Genomic DNA, 16,177 nt, shown 5'->3' with positions numbered 1-16,177 from the left:
TGCCATGGAAGTACTGTCTAGCTTTAAATAAGTTGTACCAAGATTTAAGTTATCCCCTATCCACAGGATAGGGGGTTACTAGCTGATCGGTGGTGGTTTGACCCCTGGGATCCCCAACAATCATGAGAACTAGGACCCTGTTTCCCTGCTCTGCTGGAACAGCAGGTCTCATGTAGGCGCACTGCGCTCCATTCATTCTCTATGGGAGTGCCAGATATGGCCAAATACAGCTCACAACCAAATCTCTTCTACATTGGCATTGCATATTACTGTCTCTTCACCAGGGTATCATCTTTGTAATCCTGCATGTATTTTATTCCGTCAGTGCTTTAAATACAGAAGGTGAGATGCACCATGTCATTTATATATGCTCTACTTGAAAAATATGACCCAGTCAATATTGTCTTCTTCTGCTAGTAATGGTAACAGCAGTAGCTGGAGCAGTCTGGGATTGGAGGGAGACATGGGTGAAGAGAATTTATCCTTCCCACCATCAGACAGGTTGGTTTAGTTAGCTGCTATGCATGCAAATAGGTAATTTATTTCTGGAATATAGACCAGTCTCTGATACCGCACACTACCTTCCCCGAATAAGATATGATCCCCCTGCTGAAAGATACCCGCAGTAGTACAATCAGTTTCAATTCCAAATGACCTTACTGATGGTTTCTTTCTCTGCAGCATCCGTCTTTCTCTAAATGCATTGTGGGACTCGCACTGTAACGGGTCTGGTATCTAGGCCGGACCGCGCCCCGGTGACGTCACTAGTTGCTCCTTAAGAGCTCGAGTTGCAATTCTGAACGAACGGAATTGCACCACTGGCCGGGGTGTGATACATAGCCTAGATACCAGACCCATAACAGCGCGAGTCCCACACTGCATTTAGAGAAAGACAGATGCCGTAGAGAGAGAAACCATCAGTAAGGTAATTTGGAATAGAAACTGATTGTACTATTGCGGGTATCTTTCAGCAGGGGGATCATAACTTATTCGGGGAAGGTCGTGCGCAATGTCATAGAGATTGGTCTATAATTTACATGTTGTGTGCAGCAGTTCGTGCGATTTTGCTGCGATACCACAGCCAAACATAGAGGAGCGGGGCAAAAGCTCCTGTGGATTATCCAGCTATGTTAGTTATTTTTGGAATATGCATGAAAAATGCTTCTGGTAGCTACTGCATGTGACATCTTTCTTTGCATGATTTCCTTTTATTTAGCAGAGCTAGTTGTTCTATAGTTTGTTTCTAGAATAAGCATGTGTATTGATAACTTGGATATACAGTATTTCTTTGATATGAAACGTAACACGTATGTTCAGTGGAGTGAAAGCATATAATGCTGGGTGAGTCGGGGTGACAGCTGTTAGCTGAATGATTGTTAGCTGTTAGGCCTAACATCAAGGACCAAAGTTGGGGGGCACCACAAGAGTCCCCCCCCCCCCCCCCCCCACTTCGCAAGATATTAGTCTTCATTTGCTAATTATTTCTCAACAGCGGTACTCTATTCCCGATAGGATATAGGTGTGCCCCATAGACATTATTAGCTAAATGTATGTTAAGAGTGTCTTTTTGGCATATGTTTAACTATTAAAAAGTGTAGTTAACTTTGCTTTCCAATACAAGGGGATTGTACAAAAAACAATTGCAGGCATGCTACCATATGGGCAGACCGTTTTATACATTATACCTACAGTAAGGCCACTTGCAGACGAGCGTGAGCGGAATAGGTCCGGATGCGTTGCGGATGCATTCAGTGAAAAATGCGTGATTTCGCAAGCAAGTTCATTCAGTTTTGTTTGCGATCGCGTTCAGTTTTTATTGCGCCTGTGCAATGTGGTTTAATTAGTTTTGCACGCGCATGATTAAAAACTGAAGGTTTATAAACCACATCTCTTAGCAACCATCAGTGAAAAACACATCGCGTCTGCACTTGCGAAAGCGATGTGACTTTCACACAGCCCTATTCACTTCTATGGGGCCAGCGTTGCGTGAAAAAGCAGAATTTAGAACATACTGCAATTTTCACGCAATGCAGAAGTGATGCTTGAAAACCAACGCTCATGTACTGTCACGATAGGGAGTGGAGGAAACCCCCCACCGTACAATGTCAGCTATAATGGGGAAGCAGCTAGGCCAGGATACCGGAATCGGGGAGCAGGTCACCTCCTAAAGAGTCCCTAATCCTCGCCCTAACTCCTCACCGTATGAGCGGACCTGGATGGTAGGACGGCTCAAACTCAGGATAACTAGAGACCCTAAGTCGCCCTGGTAATCCCTCACCAAGCAAGGATAGGGGAACACATACAGCATATGGAGTTGGCAGGTAAGCGAAACCAATAACACACTTACCTGCCACAGACACACACTGACTGGAACCTGTGCACTAGTGCTGCTGTCCACACCAACATTAAAGGACACAGCACGCACCACAAACCACACAGGAACCCAGGACAACCATAGCTGCAATAAACATGAGACGGGAATATCTAGCAAACATGCTGGACACCAAACACCACCAGACATGTAACGCCAAACTAGACATACAAACACCCTGAACGTAACCCACTCCATACAAATAGGGACAGGAAGGGAAGGAGACACCGGGATGACATTGAGCACAAGGATGGCTTTAACTGGAGAGATGGAACACCCTGGACTGGAGCAGAGCTCCAGCACCAACGACAGCTGAAGTACAACTGACTCCAGCCAGGAACCCACAGAAGATAACAGCCAAGTGACCACACCCAGTCAGGAAGTTATCCCTTACAGCACCAGACAGAGGGAGGCAACAACTTAAAGGGGAAGTGCACACACAAGCATACTAAACCACGTAACCACCGGCAACAGCATGTGTGGCAACCATGTCACGGCAATCACCCAGAAGGCTGAGACACTGCCACCGCATGCTCTCACAGCAACAAGTTGCCGCGGGCAACTGCAAGTGTGGCAACAGTGTCACAGCGTAGACCATAGGCTGTGACATGTACACAGACCCAATGAAATGAATGGGTCCGGATTCAGTGCAGGCGCAATGCGTTGGCATCACACATTGCACCCGCGCGGAATACTCGCTCGTGTGAAAGGGGCCTAAGTGGCCCATTTCAGATGTCCACGCTGAACATGCAGGAAGTCTAAAAGTGGTCAGAGCAGTCAAATGATGGCTTCTGCTTAGAATGTTACAGCTCTTCCAGGGCAACAGACACCCAGTCCTTTAATAAAGAAAGGTATAAGTGTAATGTGCAAGTTAAAACTGGGGTGGAAAAGTTTTCCGGTGGCCATGCACATTAGATCATTGTCTGCCGAAGCCACTGATAACCTACACTAGACAATGTCTGGCATCAGGCTAGCGCCCTCTCCTCATTGAGAAGGTACATATGTATGGGAGATCGAATGGATACTTGGCTGACTGCTACCTACCTCACTCAACACTGGAGGATAACATCCCCATATGTAACGATCACAGTACAGTTCTCGAATCTTAATCTGATCAGTTATAACTTGTATTCACTTGCATTTTTCTCAGTTGAAGGTTTTGGATGAGTGCATTACTCAATGAAAACATGTTTGGCAGGTGTTTTCATCTTCAGTTAATCATTTTTTGCTTGTTGAATATTAGTGATGGCACAGAAGAAAAAGATGAAGACCCCAAAGTAACTGCGGAAGGTAATTTATATGTTGCCCTACATATTATTAGCTACAGCACTTTAAGTGTCAGATGTAAGAACATATGCTAAAGATTTGAGGGAGACATTGTGCCCCGTACTATGGAGAATAGACGTCAAAGAAATCTAAATTGTGGATGACTGAAATATTACAGAAAGAAGCTGGGGAACATATTAGAGGTAAATTAAAGGGGTTTTCCCATCTCAGGCAGTGGGGTCATATCACTAGGATATACCCCCATTGTCTGATAGGTGTGAGTCCCACCTCTGGGGCCTGCACCTACACCGATAACAGAGCCCCAAAAGTTGTGGAGGGTGCACTGCACATGTGCAGCCGCCCTCCATTCATTTGTGTGGGTCCACCGAAAGATTCCCGTCGGCCCTATAGAAATGAATCTGATCCTGGGCTCCTCCAGCCACCACTTTCCCTGCTCCAGTTCTCTGTGTCGGTGCGGGTCCTAGATATATGCCCCCAGATGGGAATACCCCTTTAAGTTTCTGTGAGGTCCTTGAATATAGCAATATATACGCAGTTCTGCTGTGCTGTAAATTGATGTAGGTTGGTTATAGAAGGTATAAAGTTGCCCAACTCATAGGATAGCAACAAATGGCTAGAAAAAGTGGCCTTGTTTAGCTTGGGAAAATACTTTCTAGAACCTTTTAGGTGCTCGTATTAATCTGTATGTGTGTGTAATATGCAGTGGCTATGGAGACATACACTGTAGTTTACACACGTTTCCATCATCCGTATAGGAAAGCATTCATGAAAGTCACAGTAGTTAGAGTTTGGAATATCTGACCACAAGAAATAATGGCAATTGTTGTAATTGTAATAATGGATAACAGGGGGGCACTCTCTATAGCAATGAGAACAGTGGATGATAGTACATATAACATGTATTAATATGTCTAAAATAAATTGTTCAGTTGATTAAATAATAGCAGCATTAGTAATAATATTGGGCATATTAAAACAGCAATATAAATAAAATAAATGGGAATAAGGATTAAAAAAAAATGGTAGTCTGTCAATAGGTCACAGTTGGGCTGCTACCTGGCACCAAAAAATGTATGTATATATGTGCTCTGGGTATACGCAGTTAATTTCCAGTTATTTGTATCAATTGGACTCCAATCTGAGGTGCAAGTTAGTGCTGGTAATATGCAGAGCGGCGTCCCGCTCCTTAACCTGAGACAGCAGCGTCCCGCTGTAAATCTCGAAAAGCGATCGCTTACTATTGTAGACACTTCGATCTTACCCGGAGGGCTTCGATTAAATCGCCTACAATCGTCTCGGTGCGCCTTCTGTGTGTATCGGTGCTCCGGTCCCGAGGGCTGTTAATCTTCAAGAGGATCCCACGCCAACACCGGAAGTCCACGTAGGTTCTAGGAAGTAAAGATTTCCCTTATACAGCAGAGCCCTCCCGCGGCTGGCTTTATCGGATCTATAGAATAATAAATCCTGCTCCTCCTAAATCGATCGAAAATATGTGTCTGTAATCCAATCGTGGGGGTCCGTACCAAATGCGTTTCGGGGTTTAAGAAATTGACCCCTTCATCAGTGTTGGTGTGGGATCCTCTTGAAGATTAACAGCCCTCTGGACCGGAGCACCGATACACACAGAAGGCACACCGAGACGAGGGTTGGCGATTTCATCAAAGACCTCCGGGTAAGGTCGAAGTGTCTACAATAGTAAGCGATCGCTTTTCGAAATTTACACCGGAACGCCGCTGTCTCAGGGTAAGGAGTGAGACGCCGCTCTGCATATAACCAGCACTAACTTGCACCTCAGATTGGAGTCCAATTGATACAAATAATAACTGGAAATTAACTGCGTATATACATCAATTTTTTGGTGCCAGGTATCAGCCCAACCGTGACCTATTGACGGACTACCATTTTTTATCATTATTCCTATTTATTTTATTTATATTGCTGTTTTAATATGCCCAATATTATTACTAATGCTGCTATTATTTAATCAACTGTGAACGATTTATTTTAGACCTATTAATACATGTTATATGTACTATCATCCACTGTTCTCATTACTATAGAGAGTGCCCCCCTGTTATCCATTATTACATTATTTCCTCTTTCAGATTGGGTGCCATCTGTTAGTGGGTGCACCTCACGTTGTTCCCTAGTTTATCCCTTTTTATTAATTGTTGTAATTGGCTTGAAGCAAAGCTGCTGGTTTGGATTTATGCTGTTCCATCGTGCAAACAAATTAGGAATAGTAACAAAGAACCACTATTATGTTTTTATGTAGCCTGTTTGCTAAAGAAATCCAGTTTTTCTCATGTACACACAAATAGTTTCTATAATTGTGTTCCAGTTGTAAATGAAAAATGCAAGATTCTATACATCAGAAATGTGGACATGGGACCAAGCATGGTGGAGGCGCAGCTGAGGACCATGTTACAGTGGATCGCTGCCTCAGACTCTGGCGTTTCTGAGGTCCACTTTCTCCATGCCAAACAAGACCTGTTGCCTGTAAGTAGCTGTTTGCAGCCTACTGTATGTGTGAACACGAGAATTGAGAAACCTGTCCTTACTTACTGGATTTATCTGCACATTATAAGCAGTGTAAAGCAGGCACATTGGCTCTAACGTGACTATAACCAATTTCATTAATCCCCTATAAATGTGGTTCCCAAGTGTAGTCATCCACAAAAACCTTAAAGCAAAGGTTGATATAGCCATAGAAAATCTGCTCTGATCCATGGCATTCCTGAATATAACATACTATCAGCCTTGATTGTAAGGGCAGTACGATTCTAGCTTCTGTACAGTAGTGTGGGGATTCCCAACATTCAAACTGCATGTCCTGCTAGATGAAGTAGTCAAAGTCAGTTTTAGAATCTGCTTGCAGTCCCCATTTAATAATACTGTGTTGTTCCATTCCTCCATTATTAATACCAGAAATGTATTAATGACTAGGTAACTAGGTGTTACCTGTGGTGGGTGTGGTAACTTCCAGTTGCAGAATCATTAGAAGGTAGTCCAATCTTAGGATATTAATGACCTATCCCCAGTATCGGGGTTCTGCCCCCCCCCCCCCCCCCCAAGCTCGGTTCTTATCGACTTGAATGGGAGCTGAGCTGCAGTACCCGGACACGGCCACTACACGTGTATGGAGCTGTCACTTCCAGCTACATACACTGTACAGTTTCTTGTGGGGTGGCTACCTGAAACATCTGATTGGTGAGGGTGTGACACCCAGTACCCACCCCAATCTCATATTAATGACCTATACTGAGGATAGGTCATCAATATCCGTAGCCCAGACAACCCCTTTAATAACCATCTAGTTGCCCTAACCGAGGAATGGAAGAATATAGACTTGTATGAAAAGATGTTACTTTAAAACGGACCCATCAGGAGAGGTGACGGGTCCTCCTCAAGTTTTACTGGCTCTTGTTTGCACATACAGATGTGCAGAATGACAAACTCAGGACTGTTCCAACTGGTTAATGATTTCACAATGTGCTTTCTGTGGTTTTCCATTACTGTAACTGAACTTTTGTGATGCACAAAGACAACAGAAAACAGCTGAATGACAGACTCGGCTCTGCTATACCTATAGAGTGATGTCCCCTTCATGGGTAGGGATTGTAAACGGAAAGCATTATATATCATTGTTTGCTGGAAATGCAGAGTGTGAAAACCTAATTCCAAAATATACAAGATATTTCGGTTTAAGGTGGAGCAGAACCCACAAAAGCCACTCTCTGCCACAATGGGAAAATCCACATCAATAATTAGGCTTGTGATACCATGTGTGGTATTAGGGTGCGGTGACAAACGTATTACCTTCTCCAAAATTTCCTGTTTTTACCTTCTTTTTTTTTTTAAACCCACAAACCACTAGATTGTAAGGGTTTCTATGTCAAAATGTTTAGCTTGTCAATTAAGACACAATATCTCGAAGACCTAGGCTACACTGACATCGAGTTGATTGAGTATTTCCATGGCTATAATCCACTTACAATATTTTTTTCTTCTTTCAGCTTTTCAGACATATTAGAGAAAGGGGCTGGAGAATTGGTGACCTCCTACAAGCTGTTCTACAGTACTGTGAAAACTCGGATATGTCTACAGATATACCCAGTGCTTTGTATGGCTGGCTTTTGGAATATTGTTAACATGCACTTTATTACTGAAGAGACAGATGTAAATTTATCTGCAAATGGTTATTTTAACAAACGTCTTTCTTTTTCTGTTCACTTGCTATACTGTAGCTTTGCATTGTGGAATATGTGTGTACAAACCTCTCCATATATAAATGAAGCATATCTATGTGATCGGTATCTAAATCTTCTGAGTACCAGTAGTGTTCTTGGCATAAAGTGAAGAGACGTTTATATAGCACTTGTTGTATCGGCTGCAGGACGCTATTTTTTATGTCACATATCTGTATCTGATAATTGCTTCTAGGGTATTTTTTTGTAACATAAGTGAAGTTAGAATACTACTTTATCATTTAGAGCAGTTTTCCTCAACTCCAGTCCTGAGTTCCCACCTGCCGGTCATGATTTGAGAATATCTCACAGAATGAATAACTGTGGCAAGTCCCGATGCATTGACAATAATATATCTGCCCAGTAGTAAGGAAGTCCTGAAAACATGACCTGCTGGGTGATGGAATGTCTGGAGTTAAGAAACACTGATTTAGAGGATTTGTACACACAGCACACAAATATTGTGAGACACATGTGATTGTATAATGTATCATTTCTCAGCACTTGTATAATGAGTTCACTCCACAAATTTGTGGCCCGAGAAAAAATATGGACATGGCACACAGCAAAATAGAAAATAATTGTCTTAGCTAGATTTAGAAGTGTAAAGTACTGTAGACACATGGCCTTCAAGATCAACCCAATACTCTTGTTGGTGCCTAAATGAATGAGGCAAAGAAGGGTGATAGTGGATTCAAGTCTAACCCCTTCACTACCAGCACTGTACATGTACGGCGCTGGAGCGATGGGCAGACATGGCGCCTGCTCGACTGTGCAGCGGGCGTCGTATATTGCGATACTAAAGTAAGAAAAACTGAATGAGATCACTGCTCATAATTAAAACACTGGTTCTCTGTAGAAAGAAAAGGCAGATGACATTTCTTTTAACTTCTGGGTAATGCTGACTTGACATTTGTTTTGTACACTGGCCACTCACAGTAGACACTTTTCAGACTGGGTTTACACAGGGGCCCAGATTTACTAATGTATCTGCACCAAAAAATCTGTCTAAAAAAAAAGTGGTGCAGATTGGCACAATTTTATGCATCTCTGGTTTCTAGACTTTTCCCAACATGCTCAATAAGGGGGTTTGGCTTAGTGGAAAGTAGGCGTGGCTTCACTGAAGGGGGCAGTCTATTAGTGGTTCGGAGACAGCAAGTAGCTTTGTATTCAATCTTTATTTTACCAGTGGTATAATCTCATAACATTTATTGCTTATAGCAACTTTTCGGACCCAGTTCGGTGCCCTTTGTCAAGCTGTGAGGCCGGTCATGATATTTCCACGGAGTGCGGAAGGGGGCAGGCCTAAGATGTGCAATTTTGCACCAAAATTTCAGCGTATTTCTGGCTTAAAAATCTGTGTTAAAGTAAGCCCTCCAATAGTTGGTATACAGAGAAGTGTCTATCCCTGAACCAGATTTATCGTCCAGCCTGAGCCATTGTGATAAATCTGGTGGAGGTCTAGCAGGTCAATACGTACGCCCTCTTTCCGATTAGTAAATCTAAGCTACAGTGTTTTTTATGGCGATTTTGTGTTTTTGAGCCATTTGAAAACGCATCAGAAAAACTACCACTACCGCCATCTTCATAGAAAATTGTCGCTGATAAGACCGTGGGGTCTTAGTAACTAATTAGATCATGATTTATTCAGTCGGTATTCATTGTTAATGGCCAGTGCGTAACCCGTAAAACCGTACATCTACTGTGTTAACAACGAGCACCAAAATCAATAACTTGTTTAGTTAATGATTCTGCAGCCGCATCTCAACAGCAGCACAGCCGTACCATGTGACTGTACCCTAAGGGCTCTTTCACTCTAGGGATGTGATGCGTGTTGTGAACTCATAGCATTTGAACTGACTCCTGACGCAGTCATTTCAGTGCGTCTGTGCAGCTTTTCACGTATCATCTTTGTGTTCAGGAAAAATCGCAGCATGTTCTATATTGTGCGTTTTTCACGCAGCTCCGGCTTCATAATAGTGAATGGGGCTTGTGTGAAAAACGTAAGGCATCTGAATGCAATGAGTTTCTCACTGATGGATGCTAGGAGAGGCAGCGTGTTATTCTTCCGTTTTTCTTCACGCATCCGCGTGGAGAAAGCTGAAACACTCAGCACAACCGCAGAAAAAACTGACTGAACTTGCGTGCAAAACCAATCGCGCTCTCCGCCTCATCATTGGTTCTGGTTGCTTCTCTCTCTCCCCTCTTGCATCTCTGCCTATTCAGACTGACTGAGCTGTATAAACACTAGCTGTTCACTAGGAAATCAGTGCATGGAGAGATGATTTCTGCTGCACTGTAGAAAGCGCAGAATGATTGACAGATTATCAGGTAAATGCCACACATGGAAATAAGCCTCTGGAAGTGTGCTTTACCGCTGTATCTATTTTAAGTGAGTAGAGTACATTTTAACCTGTTGCAGAAAATAATAATCAAAAAAGTTCCAATATATTTCTTTGGGTAAACCTTCCATTTTTAGGAGCCTTACATCATTTGCTGTCTCTTTAGACATTGCTCTGTGCAGTATGTTGTTACATATTTTGCGTGTACCTTTGCACAAAATGTACATATTAATTAATATTAATAAAGCTATTGTTGTAATGTTGTTTTGTTTTTTAACCAGCAAAGATGAGCTGTTAGCTGCTCTTTAGCCCTTATCATTGAACTATGTGACTGGACTCCATGTAAAACAAAAAGTCACTGTCTGCAAATAGACTGGAACTTACAGGGGTTGTCTCACCAGCAAATGGCATTTATCATGTAGAGAAAGTTAATACAAGGCACTTACTAATGTATTGGGATTATCCATATTGCCTCCTTTGCCTGCTTATCCATTTTTCCATCACATTATACATTGGTCATATCCAGGGGTTACTACCATCCTGCACTCCAGCAGTGGTGCTCGTCCTTGCACACTATAGGGAAAAAAAAGCCGGCCTCTCTGGTGACCGGGACCACAAGAATGCACATAGGACGGCGATTTTTGGAAATATGCATGGGAGGTCAATTTCCACACATAAAAAATATGCAAAGTGTACATGAGTTTTGTGTAATCTCGTACACTTTGCTGTTACTGTACTACATTGGGGTTTCTACACAAGGAAAAACTGCACATATTCTGCAGGTGGCCTAAATGCAAAAACACAATCAAATCTGCTTGAAAATAGGAACTGGACACTTCTAAAAAAAAATAATTAAATTAGCTGCAGAAAGAAACATGACCATGTGAATGTGGATTTCACAGCAGAAAACGTGAAAATAACTCTTACCGGTAATCGGATTTTCCATAAACTGCACAACGGAACTGAACAGGAGGGATTCCCTGCCTCCAAGGACTAGAAGCAACTTGGAAGACCTAGTTGAAGAATAAAATCCTTCCCATCACCTGCTTCAGTTACAGAGGACATGAAAGATATGCTAGGTATTTCATTACACATAAACATTACATAAAATAAGGGTGGGAAAAAAATGGGCTGTTGTGTCAGTTACCAAAAATCCAATTATAGGTAAGAGTAATTTTAATCTTTTCCTAACACCTTCACAACTGCACTGAACAGAAGCATTAACAGAGAAAAAAAAATACTAGGGAGGGACAGTGGCAGGAAGAGAATTGCTAAGAAATGGTAAATCTTGATTGACTACATTATATAAATTATAGTAAAAGATTTATCAAAATGGTGTAACAGAAAACTGCCTTAGTTTCCCATGGCTCCGATCGGTAACCATGGCAACCAGGACACTACTGCAGTCCTGGTTGCCATGGTTACTTAGCAATATTAGAAGCATTATACTTACCTGCTGTGATGTCTGTGACCGGCCGGGCGCTCCTCCTACTGGTAAGTGACAGATCTGTGCTTTAAGCAATGCGCCGGGGGGGCCGCACTGGCCACCAATGAATGTAATACAGGGGAGGGAGGGGGTCTGCTGCCTGGCAGCCCCTGATCTCTTACACAGGGCTATGATATGCCCAATTAACGCATCAGGTGCCGCACCTGAGGGGTTATTGTGCGGATCACAGCCCCCTGTAAGAGATAGGGGGCTGCCAGGCAGCAGGGGGCAGTCATGTTCACAGTTCTTAGTATATTCTAACTTGAAGCGTCCCTATCACCATGGGAACGCCTCTGTGTTAGAATATACTGTCGGATCTGAGTTATCATGATCTAACTCAAATCCGATGGTATATTCTAACATAGAGGCGTTCCCATGGTGATGGGGACGCTTCAAGTTAAAATATACCCTGCCTTTACATCGAAAGTCAATGGGGGATGGATCCGTTTGCAATTGCACCATATTGTGTTAACGTCAAACGGATCCGTTCCCATTGACTTGCATTGTCAGGTCAGGACGGATCCGTTTGGCTCCGCACGGCCCAGCGGACACCAAAACGACTTTTTCCTTCATGTCCGTGGATCCTCCAAAAATCAAGGAAGACCCATGGAAGAAAAAACGGACACGGATTACGGAACCTGTTTTAGCGAACTTTAAAAAAAACGGTCGTGTGCATGAGGCCTAAGAGGTAGATACTGCCCTTGTAGAGTGGGCAGTGACAAAGGATGGAGGAGCCAAATCCTGAGCTAGAAAAGCTTCACGGATTGCCTTGTTTACCCACCTACTTAAAGAGGGTTCAGAGGCCTTAAGACCTTTGTTTTTCCCTAAAAAGGACACAAGGAGGTGTTCGGATCTTCTAAAGTCCACAGTTCTGCTCCGGTAAATTCTGAGATTTCCTGAAATATCCAAGGAATGGAGGGCTTCTTCCTCAGGAGATGAGTGAGAGGGACACACAATCGCTAAGGTATCGGTCTGATTAGTGTTCCTGAATGACGGAACTTTGGGAACAAAGGTCGGTAGAAACCTTAACAGGACCCTGTCCTGGAAGAAGAGGGTATAAGGCTCAACGGCCGCCAGGGCCTGAAGTTCTCCAATCCTCTTGGTCGAAGTTATGGCCAACAGAAATGTGACCTTTAAAGACAAAAATCTAAGGTCTACAATTTCCAAAGGTTCAAAGGGGGAGAGGATAGCCCCTTTAGAACGACAGATAAATCCCATTCAGGGATAGGTCTCAGGATGCTAGGTTTCAGTCTTTCGGCTCCTTTGAGGAACCTCCTGAGTAGGGGGTCTTGAGCTAGAGATCTGCCTAAAAAGGCAGAAAAAGCAGAGGTCCTCTTTATCAGCACACCACTTTAGAAAGATCTTGTATATCCTTGAGTAAGCTTTGTTTGTGGACTCCGCCCTGGAGTGTGAAATGTTTCTCAAGACCTCCTCAGAAAGCCCTCTAGCGTTCTGCATTTTGCAGACCGGACATTGCCGGCACTAAGAGAATATGCCTATTCTTGTCCGCTATTGCAGACAAGAATAGGACATGTTATATTTTTTTCAGGATCGGAATTGCGGACCCGGAAGTGCAGGGCCGCAATTCCGGATCGGGGCCGCACAACGTGCGGCCCCATAGAAATGTATGGGTCCTGCAATTCCGTCCGCAAAATGCGGAATGGAATTACGGATGTGTGAATGGACCCTTAGACCACCTTCCTGGAGAAGAGATTGAGATCTTTTGCCTCCCTGTCTGTTATCCAAGCGGACTCTTACTGCCTTCCCGCGGATAAGAGGAGCAAAATGGTAGAGAGCAAGACGAACTGCTCTCAATTCTCTTAAATTGGATGAGAGAAGCCTCTCCTGCAGACTCCAGGTACCTTGTACTGGTTTCTCCTCCAGATGGCCTCCCAACCTAGAAGGGAGGAGTCTGTGGTCAACGTGATCCAACGAGGTGGAATCAAGGACCTCCCATCTGATAGGTGCCTCCACCACCTGAGGAAGGAACTGACTTCGGCAGACAGGGACTGTGTCTTGTCCAGCCCCCTGGGGTTGCGAATCCAGACGGCTAACACTTCTTCCTGAAGTGGACGTAGATGCCATAGGGCCCAAGGAACTGCCTCAGCGTGGCTATTTTATTACTCGATCCTTCCTCTCCGGAGAGAGAGAGTCATCTGTTCGGAGTCTACGAGAAAACCCAGGAACATCCTGTAGGTAGACGGAAGGATTTTTCCCAATTTATAAGCCAGCCCAAGCGCTGGAGAGACTTAGGAGCCAGCTGAAGATGAGATAGAACGTCTAGAGTAGCGGCTTTTAGAAGCCAGTCGTCTAGGTATGGCACGATCTCTAGTTCTTGAAGCCTGAGTTGGGCGACAACCGGAGCCACAACGTTGGTGAAGGTGTGGGGAGCGGAAGAAATGCCAAAGGGCAGCACAGCAAAATGGCAATGTTTTACCACCCCCCTTATGGAGACCGCAACTCTTAGGAACTTCCTGTGAGCTGGGTGAATGGGAATATGAAGGTACGCGTCCTTCAGATCTATAGTGATCATTAGATCCCCTGGATTTAGAACACTGATTAGTGATCGAGTGGTCTCCATCCTGAAGCGCTTTGGCCTTATGAACTGATTTAGGTAGCGGATATCTATGATATTACGCCAATCATCCAAAGGCTTCGGGACTAAAAATATGGGAGAGTAAACTCCCAGACCTCGTTTGCGAGGAGGAACCTCCTCCAAAGCCTTTTTCTGCACATAAAGGAGGACGGAGTCCTCCCAACACCGACTGCTTGGTATGGGTCAGAGGCTTGGTAAGGACAAACTTCTCTTGGGTGGGGGACAGGAAATCTATCCTGTAACAGAACATAATTATATCCAGGACCCACTGGTCCGGGATGTCTTGCAGCCAGGCCTGCTGAAATAAACTTAGGCGACCTCCAACCGGAGGGAAACTGAAAATGTGTGCACCGCACAGAAGGTTTGGAGGGGAAGTGGGAGGGCAGGTGGGAGAGTCATAGGTCCGTCTTGCAGTCTTTCCCACGACTGCGACTCCGTCCGCGTCTGGACGAATCTTGATGCCTCCAGGATCTGGAGGAGCCTTGGATCCTTCTTCATCTGTCCCTACCACGGCCATGAAAGGCTTGTTGGGGGAGGGATTTTCCCTTGTTATCAGCAAGGCTCTCTATTAACCTGTCCAATTCAGAACCAAAGAGCCTCCCCGGTTCATACGACAGGCCACATAGATTAAATTTGGAGGTATTATCAGCAACCCAGGGGCGCAGCCATAGGGGCCGACGACTAGCAGAAGAGAGGGCCATGCTTTTAGTGGCCAACGTGAGGTGCTGTGTAGAGGCATTGCAAAAAATATCTGTGCCGAGAAGCAAAGTTCTGAACTGATCCAATACGTCAGTTCTGGAAACACCAGATTCCAGATCTAACTGGATTCTGAGGATGCGGGACCGAACAAAATCTCGGAGGGGGGAACATCAGTTTAAACCTCTTGGTGAGGACAGGACCTTTTTCAGGATGCTTCCATTCGGTCAGCATCAGTTTGCTTAAATTTCCGTCCACTTTTACCACCTCAGCTCCCCTAGCTTAAACACCCTTAATGACCAGACCACTTTTTACAATTCTGCACTACACTACTTTCACGGTTTATTGCTCGGTCATACAACTTACCACCCAAATGAATTTTATCTCCTTTTCATTTGGTGGCATTTCATTGCTGCTGACATTTTTACTTTTTGGTTATTTATCAAAATTTTTGCAAAAAAATGACATTTTTCACTTTCAGTTGTAATTTTTTTTTTTAAACTACATTTCTATATAAATTGTTCTCTAAATTTATTGTTCTACATGTCTGATAAAAAAAAAAGGCAATAAGTGTATATTTATTGGTTTGGGTAAAAGTTATAGCGTTTACAAACTATGGTACAAAAATGTGAATTCCCGCATTTTGAAGCAGCTCTGACTTTCTGAGCACCTGTCATCTTTCCTGAGGTTCTACAATTCCCATACAGTAGAAAAACCCCACAAATGACCCCATTTCGGAAAGTAGACACCCTAAGGTATTCGCTGATGGGCATAGAGAGTTCATAGAACTTTTAATTTTTTTGTCACAAGTTAGCGGAAAATGATTTTTTTTTTATTTATTTTTTACAAAGTCTCATATTCCACTAACTTGTGACAAAAAATAAAAACTTCCATGAGCTCACTATGCCCATCACGAAATACCTTGGGGTGTCTTCTTTCCAAAATGGGGTCACTTGTGGGGTAGTTATACTGCCCTGGCATTTTAGGGGCCCTAATGCGTGAGAAGTAGTTTGAAATCCAAATGTGTAAAAAATGCCCTGTGAAATCCTAAGGCCCCTTTCACATGGGCGAGTTTTCCGTGCGGGTGCGATGCGTGAGTTGAACGCATTGCACCCGCACTGAATCCGGACCCATTCATTTCTATGGGGCTGT

At 43.7% G+C, this 16,177-nt stretch overlaps 1 protein-coding gene across 3 annotated transcripts in view; it reads left to right on the top strand.

Moving 5' to 3' along the window:
- The window catches only part of AKAP11 (A-kinase anchoring protein 11), a 117,739-nt gene extending 107,229 nt beyond the window's left edge, over positions 1 to 10,510 (top strand). For 2 of the 3 annotated variants that reach the window (XM_044287756.1, XM_044287755.1), the window contains exons 9-12: positions 418 to 501; positions 3,615 to 3,661; positions 6,000 to 6,157; positions 7,675 to 10,510. In XM_044287756.1, the coding sequence (XP_044143691.1) occupies positions 418 to 501; positions 3,615 to 3,661; positions 6,000 to 6,157; positions 7,675 to 7,809 (424 nt within the window). In that variant the 3' untranslated portion in view covers positions 7,810 to 10,510. The remainder of the gene's footprint in view (positions 1 to 417; positions 502 to 3,614; positions 3,662 to 5,999; positions 6,158 to 7,674) is intronic. The other variant, XM_044287757.1, reaches the window with a different exon arrangement.
- Positions 10,511 to 16,177: the final 5,667 nt, after the last annotated feature.

The sequence above is a fragment of the Bufo gargarizans genome, chromosome 3, assembly GCF_014858855.1.
Source record: "Bufo gargarizans isolate SCDJY-AF-19 chromosome 3, ASM1485885v1, whole genome shotgun sequence".
Taxonomy (NCBI): Eukaryota; Metazoa; Chordata; class Amphibia; order Anura; family Bufonidae; genus Bufo; species Bufo gargarizans.
The sequence above is the reverse complement of the archived record's forward strand: the minus strand, read 5'-3'. Positions and strand labels throughout refer to the sequence as shown.